Source organism: Raphanus sativus, chromosome 2 (genome assembly GCF_000801105.2).
Source record: "Raphanus sativus cultivar WK10039 chromosome 2, ASM80110v3, whole genome shotgun sequence".
Classification (NCBI taxonomy): Eukaryota; Viridiplantae; Streptophyta; class Magnoliopsida; order Brassicales; family Brassicaceae; genus Raphanus; species Raphanus sativus.
The window spans coordinates 7,996,153-8,010,233 of record NC_079512.1 but is presented as its reverse complement, the minus strand read 5'-3'; the positions used below and the strand labels follow the sequence as shown (position 1 = coordinate 8,010,233).

The window sequence follows — 14,081 nt, the reverse complement described above, 5'->3', positions numbered from 1 at the left end:
CAGCTGGATGCATGCAAATTTTGTGGAAAGGCTCGTTATAAAGATACGGGTGGAAGAGTTCCAGTGCCATATAAAAGGATGTGGTATTTGCCATTGACGGAAAGGTTGCAGAGGTTGTATCTGTCCGAACGCACAGCGCAACCAATGAGATGGCATGCGGAGCATTCAACGGATGGTGAGATTAGACATCCTTCAGATGCAAAAGCTTGGAAGCATTTTCAATCGACCTATCCAGAATTTGCGTATGAAAGAAGAAATGTCTACCTTGGATTATGTACGGATGGTTTCAGCCCATTTGGGAAGCATGGGAGACAATATTCTCTATGGCCAGTCATTCTCACACCATACAACTTACCGCCAAACTTGTGCTTGCGTCGAGAGTTTTTGTTTCTCTCCATTCTTGTTCCCGGACCAGAGCATCCTAGGAGATCACTTGATGTATTTCTACAGCCACTAATATATGAGTTGCAACAGCTATGGGGTCAAGGTGCTGAAACGTACGATGTTTCATGTAAAGAAAACTTCCAAATGCGGGCAGTACTTATGTGGACAATAAGTGATTTCCCAGCATATGGTATGTTATCTGGATGGACAACACATGGAAGGCTATCATGTCCATATTGTCAAGATAACACTGATGCTTTCCAACTAAAACATGGAAGGAAAACGTGTTGGTTTGACTGTCACAGGAGATTCCTACCACCAGATCATCCATATCGCAGGAGTAGGAATTTATTTACGAAGAACAAGAGGGTGTTTGATGATCCAACACCGGAAATCAGTGGGAGAGAAATGTTGACACAACTAAGAGATTTTGGTGCAGAAAGGACCCCAGACGTGGGTGGACATGTGCATTATCCGGTAGATGCTGTTGGAGATCTACATAACTGGCACAAAAAGAGTATTTTCTGGGATCTGCCATACTGGAAGGATCATCTGCTGAGGCATAATTTAGATGTCATGCATATTGAGAAGAACTTTTTCGACAACCTGATGAACACGATCCTTAACGTTCAAGGTAAAACCAAGGATAATTTGAAGTCAAGACTGGATTTAGTCGATATATGTGCTCGTGAAGAACTTCATGTTGATGAGAATGGCAGGGCTCCTTTTCCCATATACCGACTTGATGCAGCGGCCAAAGATGCGTTCTTTGATTGGATTTCAAAGGATGTGGAATTTCCAGACGGTTATGCATCTAATTTGGGTAACTGTGTCGACAGAAGGGAAGGAAAGTTTACCGGCTTAAAGAGTCACGATTGCCATGTAATGATGCAGCGCCTCCTTCCGTTCGCCTTCAAGGAACTATTACCAAAGAATGTTTATGAAGCAGTTGCCGGGATAAGTGCTTTCTTCCGAGATTTATGCACGAGATCAGTTACTCCTGAATGTATTGAAAACTTGAAGACTAACATAGCCGTGATTAAGTGCAACCTTGAGAAGATATTTCCTCCTTCATTTTTTGATGTTATGGAGCATCTTGTTATTCACCTGCCAAGAGAATTGGAACTTGGTGGTCCTGTTCAGTATAGATGGATGTATCTGTATGAGCGGTATATGTTTCATCTAAAGAAAATGGTGAAAAATTTAAGTAGGGTAGAAGGTTCTATAGTGGCACAGTTTATCAGAGCAGAAACTTCAAACTTTGCGGAGCACTACTTTCCAGGAGAAGTGCAGACGAAAAGCAGAAAACCCGCTCGGCATGATGATAGAGGCGAAAGGGCAACATATTATGGTGACTCGGGTTCAGAGGATGAACCAGAGATTGGAGAGTAGTATAGTTTTTTTTTTTTTTTTTTTTTTTTTTTTTCAGAATTCCGAGGAAATTCCGAGGATCTTGAGGGTTTCCTCGGAATTTCCTCGGAATTTTACCTTGTAAAATCAGATTTTAGGGATTTGATTTTAGGGTATAGATTCCTAGGAATTTCCTGGGAAAATTCCCAGGAAATTCCGACGGATATCAGCATTTCGTGGGAAATTCCTGGGAATTTTCCCAGGAAATTCCTAGGAATTCAGCATTTCGTCGGAATTTCCTGGGAATTTTCCCAGGAAATTCCTAGGGAATAAGGATTTAGAATCGAAAACACCAATTTACGGTTCCCAGAAGACTTACGTAAGCCTTAGTAAGTGTCTTCAATTGATTATGGGACAAGACATTGGTGTTGTACCAATTAATGGCCACTTTTCCGATTGTTGCACCGAGATCCCCAAACAGCAATGCAAGATAAACACTTATACACTTTAATGAACCTAAACGACAATACTTATACTCGATTCAATCATTTTGTAATTTGAATGTTTATTTGTCATGTACTATCAATATAAGTCTTGAGAAAACTGCCAAATTGTTCAAGGAACGGTCTAAAGTTTGTAAATCATTAATCCGAACCCCTAAACTATGGTTCCTCGGAATTTCCTGGGAATTTTCCCAGGAAATTCTGAGGAACCATAGGATTCCTAGGAATTTTCTGGGAAATTTCCCAGGAAATTCCGAGGAACCCATAATTCCGAGGGAATTCCGACGGAATTCCTGAATCCCTCGGAATTCCGTCGGAATTCTGGTAAACCGGTTCGTAAACCGAAAATTCCGACAGAATTCCGAGGGTTTCATTTTCCGTCGGAATTTTCGGGGTAAAACCAGATCTGCGGATCTTCTTCCCCATTTCTCTCTTTTCTCTCTTTTCCCTTGGCGATTTCCGGCTCCTCCTCCTCTCCCTTGGCGATTTCCGGCTCCTCCTCCTCTCCCTCTTGATATTCGGGCTCCCCCTCCACCCCCACTCCCCTAATCTCTCCCTCCTCCATGTAAGTTCTCTTCTCCCCCTCTCTTATTAGTTCTAGGTTAGATTTTAGGGAATTTTGTTAGATTTTAGGGAATTTGAGTAGATTAGGTTTTAATTAGAATTAGGGTTTGATTAGGTTTGATTAGGATTAGGGTTTTGATTAGGATTAGGGTTTTGATTAGGATTAGGGTTTTGATGTTAAGTTTTGATTAGATTTTAGGGTTTGATTAGGTTTTGATTTTAGATTTGATTAATTTTAGGGTTTCAATTTTTTAGTAATTATTTTGGCTACTTTATAATTTATAAAAATTTTATAAGTCATTTAATAATTATTTTAGTTAATTTCAAAATTTTTAAAAATTTAAAAAGTCATTTTATAATTATTTTAGCATCCGGATAACACGACGTTCATCCGCAACGCCTTCATCCACAAATGTATGGATTCATATTCCGGGCAAATATATGAATGGAAGCAGAAGTGGCTAGCGGATAAGGTATTTTCTTTTTTTTAACTTTATTAATATATTTTTTTAATTCTATTTAACTTTAAAAATTTTTTTTTCATTATAAGGTCCCAAAGTGGATCAACATGACCACTTGGGAGGAGTTGTGTGTCCATTGGGACAAGGACTCGACGAAGCAGGTCTCTAACACCAACTCCGCCAACCGCAAGAGCGATCGTGGCGGGAAGGGCATGTACAAGCACAATTTGGGTGCTCAGTCTATTCCCACTCTCGCAGACAAGATGGTAAGTTCAAACTCCTTTTCTTTTTAATTGTAAATTTTTAATTTTTCTGCTTTCTAATGTTTTTTTTGAATTTATGTGTTTTCCTAGGCGCAAGAAAATGAAGGTGAGCCCGTGGGTGATTTCCCTTTGTACAAGAGGATCCACACCAACAAGACCACGGGCCAGATTGATGACGGTCTTGCGCAGGAGGTTGTCTCCCTGGTGGACAGTATGACACAAGACGAGGAGGCCCGTCTCTCCCAGATCCAGGCCGATCTCGATCTTGACGCCACATCTACTGAGTCCACTGCCCTCTCTCAAGTCCGAATCAACGAGCTTCTTGAATCGGTAAGATATTTTGTAAATATCAATTTACTTATTAATTTTAAAATTTTTTTCTATGATTAAGATTTTAAATTTTCTTTTTCAGGCGATTCCAAAGAAGAAGGGACGTTTGGTCGGTTTGGGTCGTCGATCCAAATCGGTTCCTCCTACGTCTCAGGTGCCAGTTGATCCTACTCTGATGGATCAACTGAAGGATAAGGATGAACGCATCCGTCAGTTGGAGGAGAAGATGGCGGCTCAAGAGAGAGCTAGAGAGGCAGACAGGAGGCGGAGTGAGAAGATGATGGCGGCCTTCATGAGGCAATTCCCGGACCAGAACTTCGACGTCGACGAGGACGAGTAGTTCTAACTTTAATTTATGTTTTAAACTTTATTTTTATTTTCTGTTTTGTATGAATATTACTTTTGAACTATTTATATTATGTTTTTTATTTTAATTTTCAATTTAATAATTAATTTTCGAATTTAATAATTAATTTTCCAATTTAATTAATAAGAAATAAATTAATATTTATTTATTAATATAAATTATATTTTACGAAAATTCCGAGGAACGAAGGCCCTCGGAAATTTCCGAGGGAAGTGTTCCTCGGAATTTTCCGAGGGAGTCTTCCGTCGGAAAATTCCGAGGAATATTCCCTCGGAAAATTCCGAGGAACAATTTCCTCGGAATTTTCCGAGGGAATATCCCTCGGAATATTCCGAGGGAGAGTTCCTCGGAATTTTCCGACAGTGTTTTCCGAGGGACATTCCCTCGGAAAATTCCGAGGGATATTCCGACAATGGGATCACCGTAGGTGTTCCTCGGAATTCCCTCGGAAAAAGTCTCCGTCGGAATTTCGTCACAAATTTCCGAGGGAATTCCGACGACTTACGTTATTCCGACGATATTATTCCGACGGATCATTTCCTGGGTTTGTCGTCGGAATACGTGAATTCCGACGACATTCCGAGGATATCTTCCCTGGGAATCGAGCAGTTTTCTTGTAGTGTGTCATTTACTTGAAACTGTTCTCCGAAACTGTAGAATTTTATTTGGCAAGCAATATCATGGGTGCTATTTAAGATCATGTAAAATTCAGTGTGACACACTGTGCTATGTGTGGACTGGAGAATGAATTTTTAAATCATTCTATTTGAATGTCCTATAGCACTTCAAACATGCGGCTTTTCAATGATTCCCTCAAACTATGGAGTTTTTCCAATGTCTTCGATTTTCCCAAACATAGATTATCCATTTTGGAGACTTTCGAATGAATATAATTATAACTATTTTATGTGGATAATGTGGAAGAATAAAAATGATAAAATGATAGGAAAAAGATGAAAAACCTAACACAAATTTTGCGTATAGCAGAAATAGATGATGCATTATGGTCTGAGGCAAACTTCAAGAATTGGTAATTTCAAGAAAATAGTAGGTTCCTCAGTCGTTGCAACAGATGGGTGATATGAGATATTATTATGTGAATAGATTTTGGAAGGAAAATTATATTCTTACACGGCAAGGCTGGCTTTGCAGTTCTGGAAGCTCAGGTGACCATGTTATGGAGGCTATGATATCTGCCAAATCTTATCACTTCTACATTCATAATGTGAAGTATTGATTTGGGCAATGAAGTGCATGGAGATTTTACAAATCTCAGAGATGGGGTTGAGAGTTGATTGTTTTCAGTTGGTGAAGATGATGTCAACACGACAGAATAACCAACGTTTTCTATCCACTTGGACGAATTGCAACAATGTAATGAGTTCTTCCCCAATTTTATAATCTGGCATATTCCAAGAAGAAACAATACAATAATGCACAAGTTTGAATGAGATGCTGAAAATATTTCTTCTGATATAGATTATGTTGATTCAGTACCATCGATATGACTTTCTAGATCGGTGACTATTTAGGAATAGTAGAAATCTTTCTCATTGACAAAGATATATATATATATACAGCATAACCTCTTTAAATTAGTACTCGATAAATTAATATACACTAAAATTTTCTATAAATTAATATAATTTTATATTTCCAAATTAAGTTTTTGGTTCAATTAGTATATCGATAAATTAATAATCTCTATCAATTAATAAAAATATAGTTTCGGTGTAATCCCAACATTATTAATTTATAGAGGTTTCACTGTATATATGTGATTTGCCGACAATAAACAAAAACTAAATTTTTAACGATCTAAAACATAGTTGAACTTAACTTAAATAAACATAATTTACACATTTAAATTGGTGTTAACCAGTTTGATTGGTTACAGAAGTTTAATCTCAAACAAGACGAAAAGTAGAAAACAAAAAGATAACAAAATTCCTAACTTTTAAATTTCGACTTTTTCAAAAAAAAAAACTTTTAAATTTTGACCAGTTGAAACAAATTCAGCACAAACAAAGCATCAAATTCTATTTGACATTTTAAATCTAATTATTTTTTACTAGAACAAATTAAAATATAGATATAGTTTGAGAATCATAAAAATTGAGTTTTTTTTTTGAAAAATATTAAATTGATTAAAGAGATAACATTTTTTCCATCTGAGAGCAGCTCTTAGTTAGTGTTTCTTAATTTTTACAAGAAAATATACCTTGAGTGTACACCATCTTTGAGAAGATTTGTTAGTTTGTCGATGTGCTGATAGAACTGAGAGGAAGAGGTAGGAGCCTCTCTTTGCATATATATCTTTCCCTTTAAATATTATGCACCATTGCTTAAAATATATACTGAACAAGGAAGAGAGTAATACGACTGATACTATCATCTGAAATATAGTGGAGCAGGAGAAGCCAATTTGTTGAATAGCATGAACCAAGGAGATTCTTTGCGATATTATCCCATACTTATGGAGAATATCAACAAGAAAAGAATAAGTGGTCTCTTGTCTTGTTGAGTCAGTACATAGGACACAACTAACTCTGATCACTCCAACATTCCAGGATGTTCATGTTTTCACATGTTGAAAAGCAGTTTCTTATGGCTAACCACGTAGAGAAGAAAAAATGGTAAGTACAATGGGTGAACAAGATATCTTTATGCCAAGCTACGTTGGCTGAAGGCAGGCTCGTATTGTACCACGTATTATTCGTCTTGAACGTCGGTTTGTACCTACCTTTTTTCCTTTCCAAAGAATCACATTATGTGTGTCATTACTTTTTCTTTCCCTCTGTCCTTGTGGCTCTGTTGCAAGCATATTTAGTATCTCCACGCTATGCCTTCGTTTCTTCCTAATTTCAAAAACATCAACCACTGTTGCTAGCTTACTAGTTAATTCCGAAATCAATATTTCTACCATGGCTAATACCAAAAAACGTATTTCTTCTGCTCTTCACTTCAAATTTGCATAGCTTGTTGGCTTCATCTCTATACTTCAATATTTTCCTCCACATCCACGGACCTTTACTAGTATCCTTATGAATCAATCACATGGGGTCGTTATTGAGCAAATAGGTGTTTATCTAGGAGTCTATTAGGAAGGTGATCTTGAAACTATTCTCATATTTGTTTTAAACCGCTAATAATCATTTAAATTTGTTAATGAACTCAATCCTAAAACCCCTTCACACTTCGTACTGACATCCTCTCAGTCCACATTTGCGTTTTTGTGATTAAGATCAGTGCATGATTATAAGAACGCTTAGCATATCTTATCTACTTCTCTAATGCATTCTCGTGGGAGTCGAAATGGCGCCATCCAAAAATTTGTAATACTCCAAAGTATCGTAGCTAAAAGGTTTGATCTCTCTGCAAATTAAGAATTCATTAGTCCATGAACCAATCTGAGACCCTAGCTTTTCAAGTAGAGGGCAGTAGTCGTGGGACTGTCTTACATGCAAGAGACCCAAAAATTGCACTGATATGTTCCCATAATTGAAATGAAACGCTTTCATATCTCTAGTAGAATATTTAGGTGATTTCCACAAGATACATTGTTGATTTTCAGTACTGATCTTTAGACCTGATATCTTATTGAATTCTTCAAAAATTTCAACCACTCCTTCCACTAAATATAATATGCCATCGGTCAAAACCATGAAATCGCCTTTAAATGTGTTAAACCAGTGTCTTAAAATTTTGGATAGTAGCCTTAAGAATTCCCAAATGCGGCTCACTCGATCAAGTAATTTGGATTAAACAATTATACACACAACAAATAGATAGGGAGAAAGCGAACGACCTTGGTGTAACCCTCTGAAAAAAGAGATAAGTAACATGTTGATTAAAAAGCTTAACAAAATTTAGTTGGGGTATTTTTATGGAATTTTCCCTTCTTTAAACTACTTAACAATCTGTTTAATTTGGTTTATTAAACAAAACTTTAAGATCTAAAATAAAAGTAGACTATAACTTAATTTTTTTAAAGTATATGCGGTACCTAAAGTTGTGTCTTGTGAATGACTGAAAGATGAAAACTTTTTAAAAAATTATGACCATTTTTCCTTTTCCAATGACTATTTCGACAGGCGGTACGAAAATAAACCATTCCTGCAGTATAAACTATTTTCAGCTTATTTATTTCTCTAAAGCAGACTAACCTAAGCAAGAAAGAAAGAAAAATTGATCTGTGGAAGATTATTAAATGAAGCAGAATTAAATAAAACAAATTAGATTAATAGATATGCAGTATATTACTCCAAATTCGACGTGTCGACTAAAGAAATGAAAGTAAGAAGCAGCTTCGGAGGAAAAAATGATTCATCGAAACAACTGAAATATAAAAATTGATTTGATCATATATGTGGGAATCAAAAAGACGTGTAGATTAGCGAAAGATACGGCGATGTTTTTGCTTCTATGTTCTTTGTGGTTATATAAGTCTGAGTCCATTAATTTCAACTTACCGCCAGCTAACAATCCCGATGAATTACTCATAAATACTGTAATACAACACTTCAGTTTACATCCGCCCATTTTTATGTCACTCGAAAAGATAATGATGTATATGATATGAGATCAACAAATTTTCCAACATCTAGATTTTTCTATGCCAATTTAAGATTAATAACTAAGATTATAATGTTGATCATGTGCAATTAACAGTGGTTAATGTATTTGATGACAAATTTTCCACGACTTTTACTATCAAAACGTCAATTTAATGGCTACAACTATTTGTAGTTGATAACTTACTGATAACATTTTTGTTCACACCAATTACCCCAAAGAACCGACCCAAAAAAATCTGAAATTTGAGGTACTGAACCGGATCCGAGATAAATATTTGAACAAGTCCTAAAATGTTATATCCGAAGCAGTGGTACGAAAGTCAACTCGAAATAAGAACCAAATGAATATTCTTCTGAAAAATGTATATCTAAAATATTAGTTATAATTTACTTATAGTTTCAATACCTAAAATTAGAATCATAAATCAAATATAGTAATTTTCAGTATTTTCTGATAAAACTGGATAGTTTAGAAACAATATACCAAAACTAGATCGTATTAGTGATTAATTTCAAATAAAAGTAACTAATTTTAACGGTATCGAATGAGTGCCTTTGGTTGTTTCGTCAGTAGAAACATAAAATACTCAAACTGAATTGTATTTATTTTTTATTTGGATAAAAATAATCTATTATAACTGTACTGATGATGAATAAAGACAGGATCGCAAACACGTTCCTCTTATCCAAGAAAACCCCCGTTGTGTCTAACCGAACCGGATTCAAAAACAAATATTCAAACGGGTATAATAGGTTTTTACCCCAAAACCAATGCCCCGACCTTAATCCGAACCAAACAAAAAAGGAGATGCATCCAAATTGTTAATACAGATATATTCGAACCAGATTTAAGAGTCTGGTACTTTTGGTTTTGGGTATAATCTGAACCGAACCGAAATCCAAACTAGAATCTGAACATATCTGATATTAGTTAGATATATTAATATTTTATACATGTTAAAGTAATTTAGATATCTTAAAGTATTTTAAACCTTTTTTAATTTGTTTTATTTGTTAATTTTTGAATACATTTTAGTTAGTTTAGGTATTTTAACTAGTTTTTAATTTGATTTTTGAATAACTTATATATTTCAAGTGTATATTTTTTGATATTTTAAGTTTTTTAATAAATATTTTGGACGATTTCAGACATTAGTTATAGTTCGATAGGAACCGAATTCGACCAGAAAATTAATTGTACCCGAATGAAATTTATGAACATAATACCAAAAATCTAGAAATCTAAATCAACCGAACCGAATCCGACAGGGCCCGAGTGCCTAGGCATAGGGTCTAATTTGAATAACTATATATCTTACAGAACTGACCCGGATCCAAACTAGTGTTTAAATGCTCATATCTTGTCCCAATCTATAAAATTGGGAGATGGACTCAAATGGATCTTAAGATCTTGATAAAGAGGGAAACTTTATGGTCAATATACAAAGGGTTGAGACAATGACCCCCAAAATAAGTGAATAACACACACGTTCAGTAACCCCCTGGACCTATAGGCATGCAACAATTCCAATTATTTGCTTTTTTAGTTAAGGACAATGTACATCAATTATGTATAGCTAGAATTAAGAACTATGCACTCATGACTTTGAAGATTCAAACTGGTAAGATTAAGAAAATCAACATAAATATTGGGGTTGATTTAATGCCAGCTTCTTTTTTAATTAGTTAATCAAATTCAATCAACTAATTAAATCTTTAAAATACGTCATCAGTTCAAATATAATATTAGACATAATCACTTATATAAACCTTTACCATAACATAACTACACACACACAAAAACATTGTCTCTCTTTGCTTATCAATAGACAACCCTAAAGCCACTTCTCATCTACGAGAGAACACACACACAAAACCCTAAAACACTCATCAACACCTTAAACTTATTAGTGTCCAATGGCACTCGTTAATGACCATCCCAACGAGACAAAGTACGTCTCAAAACAAAATTCCTCATCCCAAGATCTCTCATCACCGGAGAACTACGGATTGGATCAGCTGGACGCAGCTTATGCCGGAGGAGAAGGACCTTCGGCTTCGAGCAGTAGCACGATGAATTCCGATCATCAGCAAAATCATCAAGGGTTAGTATTTTACCCTTCTGGCGAATCCGTTAAAGATGACAACTCTTTGTTAGATTTCAACGGATCCTCATTTCTTAACTTCGACAACAACGATGATCGTCATGAGAGTTTTCCTCCTCCAACCATAAGTTGCGGTGGTGTTAGCGGTGGCTTCTCTTTTTTGGAAGGAAACAACATGAGCTACGGCTTCACAAACTGGAATCAACAGCATATCGATATTATTGGCCTTAGACACATCGAAGAAACTCCGGGGACTAACCAAGTTCATAAAGACTGGTTATACTCTGATTCAACTGTTGTAACCACTGGTTCTAGACATAAGTCTGTCTCGCCTAAACCCACTGGAAATAAACGTTCTTATACGGTAAGTATAAAGGTCAAACACTTTGAATATTTCTGGTACAACAAGATTCTAGGCCAAGAACAGACTAGTACCCGTATATTTTGTGAATTTTCCTATATGAAAGATGACATGTTATCACTGAATTATGAATAGGGAGAGAGCAGTCAACCACCCTCAAAGAAACCAAGTAGCGGCGCAAAAGGGAAAGCTAAGCCTAAGCCAACAACTTCACCTAAAGATCCACAAAGCCTAGCAGCCAAGGTTTCCTTTCTTTACTGTTGCAAATTTTTATATAAAACCAAAGAATGTCTTTTTATTTTTTGGGAACTCGACCGAAGAATGTCATGTTATCAATTTTGTTAACTCTTACCTTAGTATATGTTTTTTTTTTCTTTTAGAATCGACGAGAAAGAATAAGTGAACGTCTCAAGATATTGCAAGAACTTGTTCCCAATGGCACCAAGGTATGCATTCATCTAGCAAACTATTTATGTCAAATTTATAATAAAAATATATCAAATTAAGCGTTTTGATGATGAGATGTGTTATCTCTTGCAGGTTGATTTGGTAACGATGTTAGAGAAGGCCATTAGTTATGTAAAGTTTCTTCAAGTGCAAGTTAAGGTATATTAATTATGACAAACATCCCTAAAATTTTTCGTTCACGAGATTGATTGATCGTATATATAAACATAATTTTGTTTATCTAACTAATATTGCTATAATCTAATGTTTGTTAGGTACTTGCGGCCGATGAGTTTTGGCCGGCACAAGGTGGGAAAGCTCCGGATATTTCTCAAGTTAAAGACGCCATTGATGCCATCCTCTCTTCATCACAACAAGACAGGAATTCGGACCCAGTCACCAATTGATGAAGAGTTTAAATGTAATTTAATTAATTACTCAACAGTAATTAACGTTGTAGTAATATCGGGAAGAACAATGATTCTCTTGATAACTTCCACATAAATTTTAAAATACGATCCGAAGATTAAATAACGTTAAAATCGAGAAGTTCTATATTGAAGACAAGACAATAGACATTCAAAGCACCGATGATCAGTTCGATGTTGGGTCCACACGAGGATGGAATCTTTAAATACTCCCTCTGTTTTTTAAAGATAGATATTTTAGAAAAATAAATTGTTTCACAAAGATGTATTTTTTATGTTTCCTATACAAAAATTGTAAATTTCAATAAAATTGATTGAATTTATTGAAAAACTATTGGTTAAAATGCATTGGAATTTGATAATTTCTAAAAATAATGTATAGTTAATGTGTTTTCTTAATATGTGTGAAAACACCAAAACATACATCTAAAAAAATAGAGGGAGTAGTAGATAAGTAATAAAAGTTAATAATATACATAAATATAAATATGTATCTCTTCTTTTCTGTTTTTTTTAGTCAACCGAATGTAGATCTTGTAATGGAATTTTAAATTCCAAGAAATGAGTAATAAAATTCTGCACTTTTGGATTTTTCTTGGGCCTTCACTTGCAGAGAATCTATCTGATCTACCACCTTTCGAGTCTATATGAATTTTCAGCATGAGTGCTTTTTGAGCAACATGCTAATCTATTTTAAGTTCCCCAAATACATATATTACTATTATAAAATGCATTTCCACATTCTCGTATGGTAAAATACAACACAATTTAGATATATAGATGGAGATATTACATATAACAGGAAATTTCAGCCATAAGAAAATTATAACTTATATAGTTTTGAATTATTGATTTATTAGATAATTAACATATCCAACAAATAATATATATATATATATATTATATATATATATATCAGAAAATCACCATTAGATATAAAATTAAGAAAGCAACATAAAATAAAATATATAAATTAGAATTTTTTATTATACCAGAAAATGGTTGCATGATCGAAAACAATATTTAATATAAAATAAACTGTTTTATTATAGTAGTATAAAAAATTTACACTTTGTGCAACATAAAGACCTAGAAAGTGTGTAAATCTTGATTTTCTCAAGGCAAATATTTGACATCTATTTAGCAAAAGGGAAAAAATTTGGAGGCCTATTTCAAAATAAAAAATAATTATTATTATTTTATTTAAAATTGATAGTAATTTTCTTATAACGAAATATCTGTTTGGAATATTCTGTTTTATTTAAAGAAAATGCTATTAGTATCAGTTACTATACAAGTAATATCCTTTTATTAAATTTTTTTTCCTTTTTATTGAAGTTTTATTCACTTTAAATTATAATAACCCAAAATGAAATATTTCTATTAAATTTATGCATAATAAAAATGAATTTTACTTTTTATTTTACATTTGCATTATATAACTATATGAATATATATATATATATATATATATATATATAAACTAATATTTTTTGTAAAAATAAAAAGCAAAAAAACTTGTAAACTGGGGGCTCCACAAGATGGGGATCCCAATCAAATGTTTCATATTCATCTGTTCAAGCTCGGCTCTGTATGTGACCAATACTACTCAAATCTAAAGTGGAATTTCCTACGTCAAATTCACTTACCACTAAACCAAGACACTTCTGCTAGATTCAAAAAAAAAACACCTCTGCTAAAACGAAATAATATATTAATACTAAGATAATAGTATTGTACTTGCATTATCAAGTAAGATTTGTGAATTGTAGATGCAATCGCGAGATACAGACGAAATATTATGTTGTTTGTTTTCTTATTTTGTGTTTAAAATTTTCATAGTTTTTGGTCCAAACATTATAATATGGTTTAATTTAAAAGCATATAAAATTACCGCAACCAGTTACTTGATTTCGCGATCAACAAAGGCTAAACATGATA

General features: G+C 34.2%; 2 protein-coding genes across 2 annotated transcripts; both read left to right on the top strand.

Moving 5' to 3' along the window:
• Nucleotides 1-3,174: 3,174 nt before the first annotated feature.
• Nucleotides 3,175-4,324, top strand: LOC130501997 (uncharacterized). Its single transcript, XM_056996807.1, has 4 exons — nucleotides 3,175-3,274; nucleotides 3,352-3,528; nucleotides 3,616-3,855; nucleotides 3,938-4,324. Exons 1-4 carry the CDS (start codon nucleotides 3,218-3,220, stop codon nucleotides 4,193-4,195), a joined length of 732 nt encoding a protein of 243 aa, XP_056852787.1. The 5' UTR covers nucleotides 3,175-3,217; the 3' UTR covers nucleotides 4,196-4,324.
• Nucleotides 4,325-10,616: 6,292 nt separating this feature from the next.
• On the top strand, nucleotides 10,617-12,459 carry LOC108841449 (transcription factor RHD6-like). The gene is made up of 5 exons (XM_018614205.2): nucleotides 10,617-11,268; nucleotides 11,401-11,508; nucleotides 11,646-11,711; nucleotides 11,806-11,871; nucleotides 11,988-12,459. The coding sequence occupies exons 1-5, from the start codon at nucleotides 10,717-10,719 to the stop codon at nucleotides 12,117-12,119; spliced, it is 924 nt and encodes a 307-aa protein (XP_018469707.1). The 5' UTR covers nucleotides 10,617-10,716; the 3' UTR covers nucleotides 12,120-12,459.
• The last annotated feature ends 1,622 nt before the right edge of the window (nucleotides 12,460-14,081 follow it).